Here is a 13,129-nt window from a genome sequence, read left to right as displayed (position 1 = left end):
GAGTCCGTGTAGGTGGCGACTTCCTATCACGCTTGGCCAGTTTTGTGGTGTCTGTCTGGCCGGGGAGGAAAAAAAAGCCCTGCAGAATACTATAGCAGCTATAAAAACGCAGGTCTGTGCAGAGCTGGCTTTGGTTTTCCTGGGCATCCTGTGCTCAATTACAGCTTAAAAGCTTCAGCACAACTCGTAGAATTTGTCTGGATTGACCGAGAGGCGGAGCGTGTGGTCGCAGAGACACTAGAGTTGCTTGTGTCCCTGCAATTTATCCAAATAAAATGGCCTGCGAGCATAACAGTGGATAGCACAGAGGCTGCATGGTTTTTCCTGTTTTGATACACTCACGGGGTGTTAGTTGGTACTTGCACCGTCTTAGTGTGTGTGATATTTTAAGGTTGTGTTTCACATGTGCCATCAGGAGCCCCTTGGGTCCCAATGTGCACCAGCGGGCTGTGGGGCCAGGCCAGCCGCGACGGTCTTAATCCGAGCTCAGGTCTCTCATTCACAGCACATTAGAGTCAGGTTGCAGCCTCTCCAAAACCAGCTCCACGGTGGCCTCAGAGCAGAGAGCAGGGGAATGTGCACTGTGACTTGTTGACCAAATCAAATAGAAGAAATCTCTGCAATTCAAAATATCCAGCCTTCTGTATTTGTTGTCATAATTTACTTTAGCTTCTATGGAAAGTAAACTTTTGGTCCACAATTATCTGCGTTTTCCTTTAGCCTATGTCCATTTATGGCCTCAAAATATTTGGATTATATTCACATTCAGGATTTAGAATAGATCTCTGGAGAAAGTGTTGCTAAGATATTTCAAATCACGACTGCAAAATGCAGCTGCAGGCATTTCAAAGTCCTACGCAGCATTATTCTTTTAAAACAATGTTTTGCCCTTTGAATTTCTGTGTGTTGATTTTGATGGGATTTACAAATGTATCTATATATCAGTCATGGGAACAAATAGAAAAAAAACCCTGTGAACTGATGGAACTTATTATTCAACAGAACACAAAAGTGCCTGTAAATTTCTGAACGACGCACAAATGAATAGATATTTGCACCAAAACGTAAAGAAATAACCGTGCGTAAAAGTGGATCGAGCTTGAATATCGCGACTTTTTTGAGATGTTAGTGGAGCCATTAAATGTTAATATGGGGGGGAACAAGGGAAAGGGATCATTTTAAAATATTATACGTTTATTTTTCTAAAGAGTCTCTAACATTTGACTATTGAGCAGACTGTTTTAATGATTGTAGGCGTCAGACTTTAACCCTCACTTCATGCGCTTTTTCCTCAATAAACCTGTGGTCTTTTCTGAGAAGAATCTGTCGGTTTCTTCTGTTGCTGGGACTAAAAACTAAATATTACAACAACAAAACGACAAACGACACTCTTAAAATTGCAATTCTGTGTTACTATAAAATTGAAGATTTTCTCCAATATTGATTTTGTAAAAAAAAAAAAAATTCAGTTTGGTCTTAGTTATACTGTCACTGAACACAAGGCTGTGGCCAGCTGAAACATTAGCCGCTACTTTGAACATGACCCTGATAACCAAATGCCCACTGGGCCAAATGCTCTGTTGTAAAACCACCAAATGATGATGACTAAGACATTTCTAAAGGAGACTTCAGAGATAAGCTGGCTGTCCCCATCCTCCAATTTAGGTCAGTGTTGTCTATGTACTGTTTAATACTAGTTTAGTTAATGTTATTGTCAGGTAGGGTTCGGACGAGTTAGCACGCAGAATCTTTTTATTTTCTTTTTCAAGCACTGTATATATCATTTAAAAACAAGCAAAACTAGAAAAGCTTAAAATACGCACACGTGTTATTCCAGGACAGACTGAGTGTGGACGCGCACAGAGCATCTGGGAAATAGTTATTGATATTTTTGCTAAAGCTTCGATAGAAATCCCTCTTCTCTATTTTAACTACCAGCATCCAGTTATAGTTCTCTCTTCTTCTGACTTCGTTGCATGTACAGGAATTCATTTTTAAGCCGACATGGCGATAAACCACCAATGTCAAGCTTTAGGGCACACAGCAGTCATGTCTCTTACACTCCGACACACACTCTTTCTCTTGCCTATACACACACACACACACACACACACACACACACACACACACACACACACACACACGTACACACACGTACACACTCACACTCACACTCACACACACACACACAGAGGCAAGACAAGCACACACACAGCCTGAAAATCTGTCAATTTCTGCCGCGTGGTCACGTGACCTCCTCCTCCGTGGAGTGGATGGAGATGGCTCTCCACGTCAGCTTACGTCTCCAAATTTCTGTTTAGCGAACCTGCTTCAAAGAGGCAAGAGGCACGGCGCTTCAGAGCCATGTTCAGGGCGGTTATAGAAGAATCAAACCCCAACATAGAGTTATAGTAGAGGGTGAACTACGATGATGGATTTTGACGAGAGGGTCCCCGTCGGATCGAACATGTATTTGCCCAGTTGCACTTATTACGTGTCGGCGGGGGCTGATTTCTCCGGTCTTCCCTCGTTTTTGTCCCAGTCCCCGTCCACCCGCCCCATGACATACTCCTACTCCTCTAACCTGCCGCAGGTCCAACCCGTCAGAGAGGTGACGTTCAGGGACTATGCAGCCATTGACGCGTCCGGTAAATGGCCGCACCGAGGGAACTTGCCTCAGTGCTACCCCAGCGCAGAGGACATGGTGCACCGGGACTGTCTGTCGGCGCAAAGCGCCGTCGTAGGGGACATGTTCGGTAAAAACAGCCCTGCAGCCGCCGCTGCCGCCGCCGCTTATCACCACCACCACCACCACCATACGAGTGCCGGGTCCGCCGCCTCCAATTTCTACGGGAACGTGGGCAGAAATGGCGTGCTGCCACAAGCCTTCGATCAGTTTTACGAGACGGCGTACGGCAACGCATCGGAGAGCTCCTCCACAAATGGCTACTCAGGGGACAAAACAGCGACCAAGCAGCCCGGCTCTGCGCCGGAGGAAGCTCCGTCGTGCCGGGACACCGAAGTAAAGGAGCCCAGGGATGAGACAAGCAGCCCGGAGTTGTCTTCCGGCAACAATGAGGAGAAATCCAGCAGCAGCAGTACGTATTAAAGTCAGCGCCTTGGTTATGAGAGAAAGTTTGCAATCTTGCGCGCTGCTGTTAAAAATTTTATATGCTGTTTTATAAGCATATAAGGTTTATAGAGGGCCTGTAGACCCCCCACTCCCAACAAAACTTTGTTATAAACTGCAGGATCACGTGTTTGGAATTGAAATTGGCCGTGAAAGACAACAGGCCGTGATTTTTCTGTAACACTCCCTGACGTTTCCAAAAAAGCACCCAGTTATAAATGTGAATTCCTACCGGCTGCAGACCTGCGTTAATTCCATCTATTATAAACGTGCTTGTTTCACGGTTTCTTAGCGTTAAAAGCGCATTTGCATGTAATGAGGGTGGCGCCTCTGGTTTAAGGTTTAGCACACACATGAGCTCTTGTGTTAAAGCTATCATGGAGGTTGTGTTCCCACTTGTACATTTTCCCCTTTATGTGTTCTATAAAACCAATATTTTCATATAAACTGTCTAATGTAGCACACTCTGTTTTTTCTGTAGCTAGGTAGGCGCTTGTATTTGAAAGTGAGCTTGTTGTTTTCATTTGCTAGAAAAGGTCAAAGCCCAAGTGTATTGTCTAGCGAACCAACAGCGAATGGTTTGGTAATCTTTCCAGTGTAATATAATATCAGTATATATGACACTTGAATTGTTGAAATGGGAAATATGTTATTAATGCTTTATGTAGAGGAAATCCGCTCATGCGTAATCTGGGCAACATCCAGGGTGTATAAATCTTGTTGTTACATAGTCATGGCTTATTTGAAATGTTTATATTTTCTATGACCGATAATACTTTTTTTTTTTGTGGCTTCCAGATGGACAGAGGACCCGCAAGAAGAGATGTCCTTACTCCAAATATCAGATCAGAGAACTTGAAAGAGAATTCTTTTTCAGTGTGTACATTAACAAGGAGAAACGCCTGCAACTGTCTCGGATGCTCAACCTCACCGACCGGCAAGTGAAGATTTGGTTTCAGAATCGCCGCATGAAGGAGAAGAAACTGAACAGAGATAGATTACAGTATTATACGTCAAATCCTCTGCTTTAGAGGTCAAGACGACGTCGTCTCAGCTCAGATAGCACTCTGTTGTGGGACCGAGTGCGTTCACAGACTGACTCTCCGGCTGTGACTCTCCCTGTGTACATTGTGTACCACGATGGCTGCGGCAGCAGCAGCAGAAGCAACACTGCTCAATGGTTAATTTCAAGTTCGAGGACAACAGTATCCTGTGATCTGAATAACCTCAAGAGTGAGCATGAATTAAGACAGTCCGTGGACTTTGATATCGCTCTTCAGACTCTGATTTTTTTTTTTTTGAGAGGGGGGGGTGGGGGGTGTATAGAAACGGAAACTTTTTGTCCTAGCCAAGACTGTGCGTGCGAAGGCCCATGTTAATGTTATTGTGGCTCACAGACGCCTTGTTTGTTTGTTTTTTTCAAACGGGCAAAAAAAAAAAAAAAAAAAAAAAAATTAAGTCACTAATTGACTGATTCAGTGTATTTTGTAATCAAAAGATTTATTTTGCTTTTTTCTGTTTTTAAAATCAGAAAAGTTGTGTATTTAGGATGATGGCGGATATGTGACTGAATCTATATTGGTGTGACCAAATGAGTCCGAACAGGATGAGAATGTAACGTGTTTGTTTTGTCAGCTTATTTATTTTGTAGCCACTCGTTTACTATCCCCTTTAATGCCACGTCTAATCAAGTCAAAGTCCATTATTACAGACAAGCCATTGGGATTCGTGGTGAGTCTGGGCTGACCTCAAAACAAGCTTTTGTCGTCTTTCCTGTGACCTGCAGAATATGAGGGCTGAGTATTTATATTTTGAGTACCCTTCAATGCCCAAATCCGTGTTGTCCTCTTCTTTTGATTTTTGGAGACTATCAGGCGAGTATTGATGATGCAGGCCAAACCAGAGAGATAAGCTCGTCCACTGGATCCGTGTGGAGTTGCACTGAGGTACACGCCCAACATGTTCACACAGGTATATATATATGCAGCGGCCCTCTTCGGTCTAATATCGATACGCATAACAGAATATTTTTCTTCATGACTTGTGATCCTTTGGTACTTGCAGTGTAAAGATTTAAAAGATACATTTTCAAGTGTGCAGTCAGGGCAAGGCTGGTCAGGGTCACCGCATTGAATCAACTGCTTGGTTTGCCCAATCTATTGTGTATTATACTATATTTCCAAATAAAAAAAACAAATGAAAAGGTTATTGAAAAAAAAAATCAGTTCCTGCGTGGTCATTCGTTTTTTTTTTTCGCAACATTTTTTGTTTTATTTAATTTTTTTCTAAATGTAGGTCTGCTGAAGAATAATACGCACCTGACAATCATTTTACGCCAAACCAACACATTCAACCCACGCTTATGTGTAGAAAACAGTTAAGACATGACAGTGCGGCAGAGCTGAGTGGCTCGCATGCAAATTGTGAACAGTGCGACTTTACAGACGCGCGCACACACATACTCACTACTTCATGCAAATTAAACGTATATTTATTTTTTTGAAAATGAAAGTTCGTACAGTGACGAATTAATTATTAGAGCTGTCAGCTTTGTCAAACAATGATGTCACATAATCTTAAATGTTTAATTATGGTACTACACAAATGTAGATCAACATAAATATGCAAGATATTCTTTTTTGTGCGGTGGTTAATTATGATTTTCAATAAAAAAAGAAAAAAAGAAATCCTGTTTTCATGCTCCCTTCTTATGCTGCAGCTGCTGCGTTTCCAATGAATTTAACCATGTCCCACAATACTTTGAGCAATCTAAGATATTTTATTTTACAACTCTTCATTCCAGGTGAAGGAAATCTGTGCTATTGAACCAATGTGGGTAACTTATAGGCCCACACTTTGCCTATCTATCTCCATAACATTTAATGTTACCAAACATTCAACATTGCACTATCCACACTTTGTTTTCTATTTGTCTCGCGCTCTCTGTGTAGTGTGTGTATATATGTATGTATGTGTGTGTGTGTGTGTGTGTGTGTGTGTGTGTGTGTGTAAACTGTCATTTCGCTGATTGGCTTTGGAAACACTGCTCCAACAGCCTTTCTCCTTTGGCTAGGGTCGCCATATTTGCTGTTGTTATCACTGTGTTTATGGGAGCTAGCCGCAGCGCATTGGCGTTCATATATGACAGTCAAAAGGGCCATAAACGCGGGGAGAGAGGCTGAAGTTTATGGTTGCCTCTCTCTGCCATAGTCCGGCCTTGCCTTGCGCATCCTTTACTGCGCGCTGGAATTCCGTCCCTAATTACGGGACATCCTCCCCGTTGCCGCAGCAACGCGGCCATAAAAGCTGTCTGAGAGTCTGGAGCATTTGTACAATTGGAGTGCAGTGCAATAAACCGTCTGAGACCCAAGGTTATTAACTGTGTTACCAAGGAGGCGAGAGCAACGACAGGGAGAGGACGCACAGGAAAAGCTTCTGCTTGTTGGCTGCATCTACTTCATTTGAGAGGCTTTTCCCCCTCGTGTGGTTTATCCACCACGAATCGGTGTGGAGGCAACAGCTGCACCAGGATTAGACCCTCATCTACCACCAGGCGGCGCTATTGGGACCAATGTCATTGCCGTGGATCTTTTCGTCTCCAAGCTCACCTCAAATGCATGCAGGTAAAAGTTGTTGTCAACACAGTCTGGAGCTTGAATAGTTCGCTTTACTTTGCAGGAACCAAACTTCGGTAGATGTACGTGTTCAGTTCTTGGACTCTTCTCTTTGCTCGCGGGGTCTGATGGTTTGAGATAGGAACCGTTTTGTGTTTAGTTTCCACATTTCTAGCTCTCGTGCTCACTGGGCCGTGCGGTAGAGAAAGTCTTCCTGGGGGCCCTAATAAGGCAACACATCTGTGCCAAGCCTTCATGCTGCATGTGCTATTCATTTTGCTGAGCTTGAGCTTTTTAATGGGTGAAGTATAGCATGGCCGGCTTGTACCTGGAGAGATCCGCAACCCCTTCCAGTCCAACCACAAATGTTTTGGATTTGGGAAAGTCTGCCTCAATGTTTAAGAAAAAAAATGGATGCAGTTAGTATCTTGAAGATACAGCAGTATAAGCAATGGGTTCTGGGCACAAAACAAATGATTTCATTTTTTCAGCTCTTGGTAATGCAGCTCATCTTAAATCACAACAGCTGGCCTTGTATGCTCAATCTTCTTCGTCTTCCTCCTCCTCCATTCACAACATTTTGACGTCCTTCCAAAACACTTGATTCTCTGAACGTGCCAAGTGTCTAAAGGCAGTTATTAGAATAGTAGATTTGATTGTGATAAGGCAGCAATCCCTTCTCCCTTTTCCTTCCTGTCATAGACATAGATCTGCACTATGAGGCTATTCGGTGTCCAAGTGGCGAGTGGCTATTCTGGACCTTAATGCGTGTGGACCGAGTCTCTTTCTCTCCTTTGTCTCTCGTGAAAAATAAATGCTTCCGCTGGATGTAATAAAACGCCGCATTATTGTTCATAACTGCACTCGAGACGAACATGATACGACTCAAACTGCCTCTTCGGCTACGATTATATGGGCCTGATCAAAGCCAGTGGTCAGAGTAAACTGTTTTGAGGATATAATAGCCGGGCAGCTGTGAAAATGAAGATTTAATAGCTACAATTAATAACTGTAACACAAAGATATCGATAGGCCTCCATGCCAGTACAAGACCATGGAGTGTGCAGGGCCAAAACACTTTAATACCGGGCGAACATAATTAATTGATGTATTTAGTTTCCTTACTGGATCATATGTCCCATAAGGAACAGGCCACTGTGGGGAAGAGTACACAGACTTTAGACTTATTGCTGTTAGTTTGTGTGTTCTTACTGGGCTGACATTGTAGTGAATTATTTTATGGTTTTTGGGAATTTCTTAAACAGGCACAAACGCTCGGCGTACGGCTTTTGTCTTTAAAACCCCTGCACTCCAGAAAATGCGCTTTATTTTATACATTTCTATAATATATCATTTTGCTATGGAAAATTGGTTATTGTGTTATATCCATATAGACGTAAATAACCTACGAGCAACTTGCAGTCATTTAAGTCATTTGAAATATGTGTGTTTTGAGCAGCAGTGATTGACAAATGTCCACCGTCGACGCGCTATCTAAGCCGGTGTACATAAATGAGCTGTCAATGACAGCAGCGGTTGAAAAACCTAAATGGGCTCAATTTATGAATTTTCCCCAAATTTGCTCATTTCAGTACAACAGGCTGCAAACAAACCCGGGGGGCTATGGCGGCCACCTGGGCCTGGTAATGGCAAAGCTGGCCGAGATTAACTTCAACCTGGAGAGAGCAATAGAGTGCACATGGCCAAGGACACTACGAGATGGAAGGAGAGTTTTATTGTGGCCCTTATTGCCCCAAATTGGACCGACAGGGTGACTTGTATGTGCAAGCTTTATGCCTGCTTTGCTCTGGCACACTGTGACTGTTCCTTCACAACACCGTGATCAATATTTTAGCAGTTGCACTAATTTAAATTTGTATACTGAGCGCAGTTTCTATTATCTGATGTTTGTATGAAATGCAGATTAATGCTGCAGTAAAACAAAACTATATGTTTGCTGTATGGCCTTTGAACGAAAGTAAATGCAGATTTAACCTTTTCTTGCGTTGTGCGTAATGGCTCCGGATACAGATGATTTCCAGATAGACTACTGAGTTAGTGAAAATACACAGAAATACAACCACTAGGCTACTAATACAAATCATAATTTCAAATAGATAAATGAAAAACGATTTTCATGGTTTAATATGAAATGTAAAATTACATGCGCATAATTCTTTTTTTTTTTTTTTTTTATAAATCTTAAAGAGAACCAGTGTATAACACAGCCTCTAATAAGGTATGAATGTGCTGTCAGAGAATCTCTGTATTTCCTGTTAGGCAGGTTATTTAAGGCCATAATCCGTTCAACATTGACTGAATTATTTTTTGTATAAAGATTTTCCCCCTTTACTGTAACTTTAATTTGCTTTTACTTGTGACAGGGAAATGTTCTGCCTTTTGTTTACGCGTGGGCATAGCTGTGCTAATCTTGGATTTTACATAATTCAATATTCGTCTAAATTGTTAAATTTAAATAGATTATGTTTGACGTAACACTGTATTTTTGGCAGCGCAGAAAAATAACTGTTAAATGGTGTAAACTTGATATTAGAGATTGAATTCCTTGTGGAAAATAAACAAACGAAAATCTTAAAATTGAACGAAGCAGTGTATTAGATATTACTCACTCAAACTCCAGACATCAGTCTTAACATATTTGTTTTTAGTGCGGAAGAACTCTGAATGTCTTCTGGCTAAAGGGTGCACCTTATAAAACGGCTTTTTTCCAAGGCTTTTTTGCCAAAGGCGAATTTTCCCCGCAGTTCAAAACACTTTATTACCACTAAGTTGCATGGCTTTGTTTTTTTATGTCTTTGTTGGTGGGTTTCAGCAGCCCTGTAGGCTACTTTTAAACTTGATTTGCCACCTTTAGACTATATCTGCCTAATGTAGGCTGTTTTTTTAATCAATTTATTTTTTTTGTATTGAAAAGGATTTGTTTTGTTTGTCATGTGTATGCAAATGTGAGGCCAGTCACTCATATGTCAACACATGGGTCTCAGGTTTTATAAATCTGATGCTTAACAGATATTTTTGTATGTGCTGTGATTGATTTGCACGTTGCAAAGGTACAATCAGGCATCATTTGGCAGTTTGCACAGTTGAGGTGTTTGTTTAAAGAATGCGTCCATGAATTGCAGATTTTTCACAAAAATGTATTTTGAAACTTTGTGTCGCGTTGGACCTTGCCCCTTGTCCGGAGTAGTGGTGGTGCATTAAGGCGAGGTGAGGGAACACACTGATTGCTGTGCTGTCCCCTTTCTCTGCCCCAGCTCCATGATGGATATCACTCCGTCTGCTACGTAGCCTCGGAGTGGGAGGGACTGCCCATCTTCCAGCATTTCCATTGGTTTTACAGTCCGCACGGCGGAGAGGGGGGCGCCTCTAATCATATCCAGCATGTTTTGTACAAGAAATGTCAGCCAGAAAGGGCTATCTTCTCCCTTCGCCAAAATACACCACAATAATGTCATGTTCAGACAGCCCGTCAGGAAATGCGTTTTTAGTGGATTCTCTGATCAGTGGCCGCACCGAGAGCGGCGGAGGTCACTACACAGGGAGCGCGGTGTGTGTGCCTCATAGCACCGCTACAGAAGTGCCTTACGGACTACACAACTATGGATACTTCCCAGGTATGGGTAAGCGCAGCGAGGTGGGTCCCCAGAACATGGTTTCCGCCTCAGGGGCGTACATGCCCAGCATGGAGATGTGGATGGACGCGCAGAGGTCATGTCGTATGGACCAAGAGCACCCGGTTGGTCCCCAGGTCGCGCCCTGCTCTTTCCCGCAGAACATTAAGGAAGAGAGCACCTACTGCCTGTATGAGCAGCCGAAGTGCCCTAAAGCCTCCACCGCCGAAGATCTTACATATTCGAGGTTAACAACGGCCGGCCTCGGGTCGAGTTCTTGTACAGTTACCGATGGCGGCGGCGGCGGGGGCTCAGTGCCTGTGCCGGGCTACTTCCGCTTGTCTCAGACGCACGCACATTCTCATAAACTTTACAACACCAACGGCCCCCAGCCGAACCCTTCCCATTCTCATTTTGGCCTACACCCCACTGCTCCTGCTCGCTTCCACACGCCACCAACCTCGACTTCTGCTCCAGCCACGGCGCAGGAAGGAAGGAACACCGAGGAGCCCGTGTCCTCGGCAAAAGCAGACGTGCAGCCTCACGCTGCACCGGGGGCCGAGGACACACGAGAGTCCTCGGATGCAGAAGCGTCCTCAGCTGACGAGGTGGAAGAGCATGACAAAGACAGGCCAGCAAAGACCAGTAAAGGTAATCACGGATCATCATAGGTGTGGTCCTGCACTGTTGTTTTGATTGCATGCAGGTAGAGTGGGGCTTTATTAATGACACCTGTCAAGTTTTATTTTACTGGTTTGGCTGCAGTGACAAGTCAAGAAACAGGTCTGAAAACTTTGTATTTACTTATCATTGTTTTCGCTCTAATAACACACGTTTCTATGGTATAAATGCATTAAAATAGTTTATTTGTGCACGAATACGTCCGGACGTAGAATGCGTAAAATTTCAAAATGAGTCAAGGATTATACAGGGCTTTAGTTAGGGTTTAGTGGTCCATTCCTTTGACGTGATATGACACTAAGTAATTATTTTCAAATAATACAAAATAATAAATTTTAAATGTACTCTTAGCCAGTGTTTCTGTTGACCGCTGCGTAAAATATACTAGTACACAGGCCTATATGTAGCCTATTAATGTAGGCCTCCATATTTTTTCCGTGCCGTAACGTTTCTATAATTTGACTCCTTTTGTGACACTGAAATAATGTTTCACTGGACTATTGGTGTAAAATGTTAAATGCAGTGTTGTGTGATATTTTTGTAATTATTACTGACACGTTTCACTTATAAGTGTGGTGAGTCTGACAAAGAAAGCGTACTTTACGCATAAGACACACACACACACACACACACACAATTAGTGTAATATGTACATAATAGTTACACACACTCCCAGGTGACCTCTCCTTGTCTCTCCCTCACACATACACACAGCACAGTGAGTCATGTTGCAGTGCGTAAAACCATCTATCTGCCATTTTTTTCTTTAGGAGACACAAAAAGTGAAAACACAGCCAACTGGCTGACAGCAAAAAGCGGCCGGAAGAAACGCTGTCCATACACCAAGCACCAGACACTGGAGCTGGAGAAGGAGTTCCTCTTCAACATGTACCTGACCCGAGAGCGCCGCCTAGAGATCAGTAAAAGCGTCCACCTGACGGACAGACAGGTTAAAATCTGGTTCCAGAACCGCAGGATGAAACTGAAGAAAATGACGCGGGAAAACAGGATCCGGGAGCTCACCTCCAACTACGGATTTTCGTGATGAACGAGGTGATCACATTGAAATAGAAGAGAATTGGTGAAATCAATTACTGCACCCCCCTTTCCACTTCTCCAGCCAACCCTCCCCTCCACTCCACCCTCCCTCACCACTTTGTCCACATGACTCATTTCACTGTGGGGTCTACAACTTTCTTTTATTTCCAGACACGCTCAACGCCATCGTCCTCTGTGAGCTACGGAGAAAAGGAAAAAAAAAGGCAAAAAATGAATGTTAGAGGTTCTATTTGATTGTTTTCTGATGTTGTGTTTTTGTATTGTCGACACGTTTCTGTCACGTCTGTCGTATGGTTGGATAGTGTCGTCAGTGGAGTTAAATCAATGCAGTTACACACACACACACACACACACACACACACACACACACACACACACACTATGCCCTAGAAGGTGGTTTAAAATGTCCACCCCCCCACCCCACCGCTGGAAAATAACCTTTTTTAAATTTAGTCAAACAAATATGAATCTATTTACTTTTAATTGGAATTGCATGATATAAAGTTTTCCTACATTTTGTTTTTTAGTAATTTGAAACCACCCTGGAATATAAATATAATGCCCATGTTTCACCAAGGGAGGAATAATTCATCTATGACCATTAGATGTAGTCCACCAACATATAGGTCTATTCTATGTATGAGCTAAATGTATAAATTGAGTCTTTATTCACGTTGAGGACGTTTACACGAAAACGGTGCGCAAAGTGTAGGAGGAATGTTTTTATTGTATATTTCTGTGTATATATGACATTGTGTTTTTGTGTAATGCTTAATAAATTATCAGCTCGCATTAAGGACTAGCTCTTTGTATTTTTGTACCATGCGTTTATATATATATTTTTTAGTCTTTTTAGTTTTTCAGTTAATATGACACAGAAACAGAAAAAGGCTTTGTTTGAAATTCAAAGTCCAAAATAATACATGCTCCTCCACTGGGGACTGGCTTGTTTTTTCGTGGACCAGCTTAGAAATGTTTCTGGGGGCTAATGTAATGGCCATCGGAAATAATTA

General features: G+C 42.7%; 2 protein-coding genes across 3 annotated transcripts; both read left to right on the top strand.

The window, feature by feature from the left end:
- Positions 1 to 2,352: 2,352 nt before the first annotated feature.
- On the top strand, positions 2,353 to 5,813 carry hoxa11a (homeobox A11a). The gene is made up of 2 exons (XM_056399545.1): positions 2,353 to 3,098; positions 3,929 to 5,813. The coding sequence occupies exons 1-2, from the start codon at positions 2,429 to 2,431 to the stop codon at positions 4,159 to 4,161; spliced, it is 903 nt and encodes a 300-aa protein (XP_056255520.1). The 5' UTR covers positions 2,353 to 2,428; the 3' UTR covers positions 4,162 to 5,813.
- Positions 5,814 to 10,120: 4,307 nt separating this feature from the next.
- LOC130183350 (homeobox protein Hox-A10) lies at positions 10,121 to 12,908 on the top strand. Of its 2 annotated transcripts, XM_056398664.1 has the most exons (3): positions 10,121 to 11,027; positions 11,828 to 12,110; positions 12,267 to 12,908. In XM_056398664.1, exons 1-2 carry the CDS (start codon positions 10,163 to 10,165, stop codon positions 12,100 to 12,102), a joined length of 1,140 nt encoding a protein of 379 aa, XP_056254639.1. In that variant the 5' UTR covers positions 10,121 to 10,162; the 3' UTR covers positions 12,103 to 12,110; positions 12,267 to 12,908. The 2 variants fall into 2 exon arrangements, with proteins under 2 accessions (XP_056254639.1, XP_056254638.1); XM_056398663.1 differs by having other exon boundaries at positions 10,126 to 11,027; positions 11,828 to 12,908.
- The last annotated feature ends 221 nt before the right edge of the window (positions 12,909 to 13,129 follow it).

Source organism: Seriola aureovittata, chromosome 16 (genome assembly GCF_021018895.1).
Source record: "Seriola aureovittata isolate HTS-2021-v1 ecotype China chromosome 16, ASM2101889v1, whole genome shotgun sequence".
In the NCBI taxonomy this organism is placed as follows: domain Eukaryota; kingdom Metazoa; phylum Chordata; class Actinopteri; order Carangiformes; family Carangidae; genus Seriola; species Seriola aureovittata.
The sequence above is the reverse complement of the archived record's forward strand: the minus strand, read 5'-3'. Positions and strand labels throughout refer to the sequence as shown.

What these genes read in the sequence shown, in the direction of transcription:
- hoxa11a (XM_056399545.1), top strand. Translation starts at nt 2,429, where the DNA reads ATGATGGATTTTGACGAGAGGGTCCCCGTCGGATCGAACATGTATTTG. An exon ending in GGAGAAATCCAGCAGCAGCA is followed by an intron (nt 3,099 to 3,928) that starts GTACGTATTAAA and finishes TGTGGCTTCCAG; the next exon opens with ATGGACAGAGGACCCGCAAG.
- LOC130183350 (XM_056398664.1), top strand. Translation starts at nt 10,163, where the DNA reads ATGTCAGCCAGAAAGGGCTATCTTCTCCCTTCGCCAAAATACACCACA. An exon ending in GCCAGCAAAGACCAGTAAAG is followed by an intron (nt 11,028 to 11,827) that starts GTAATCACGGAT and finishes TTTTTTCTTTAG; the next exon opens with GAGACACAAAAAGTGAAAAC.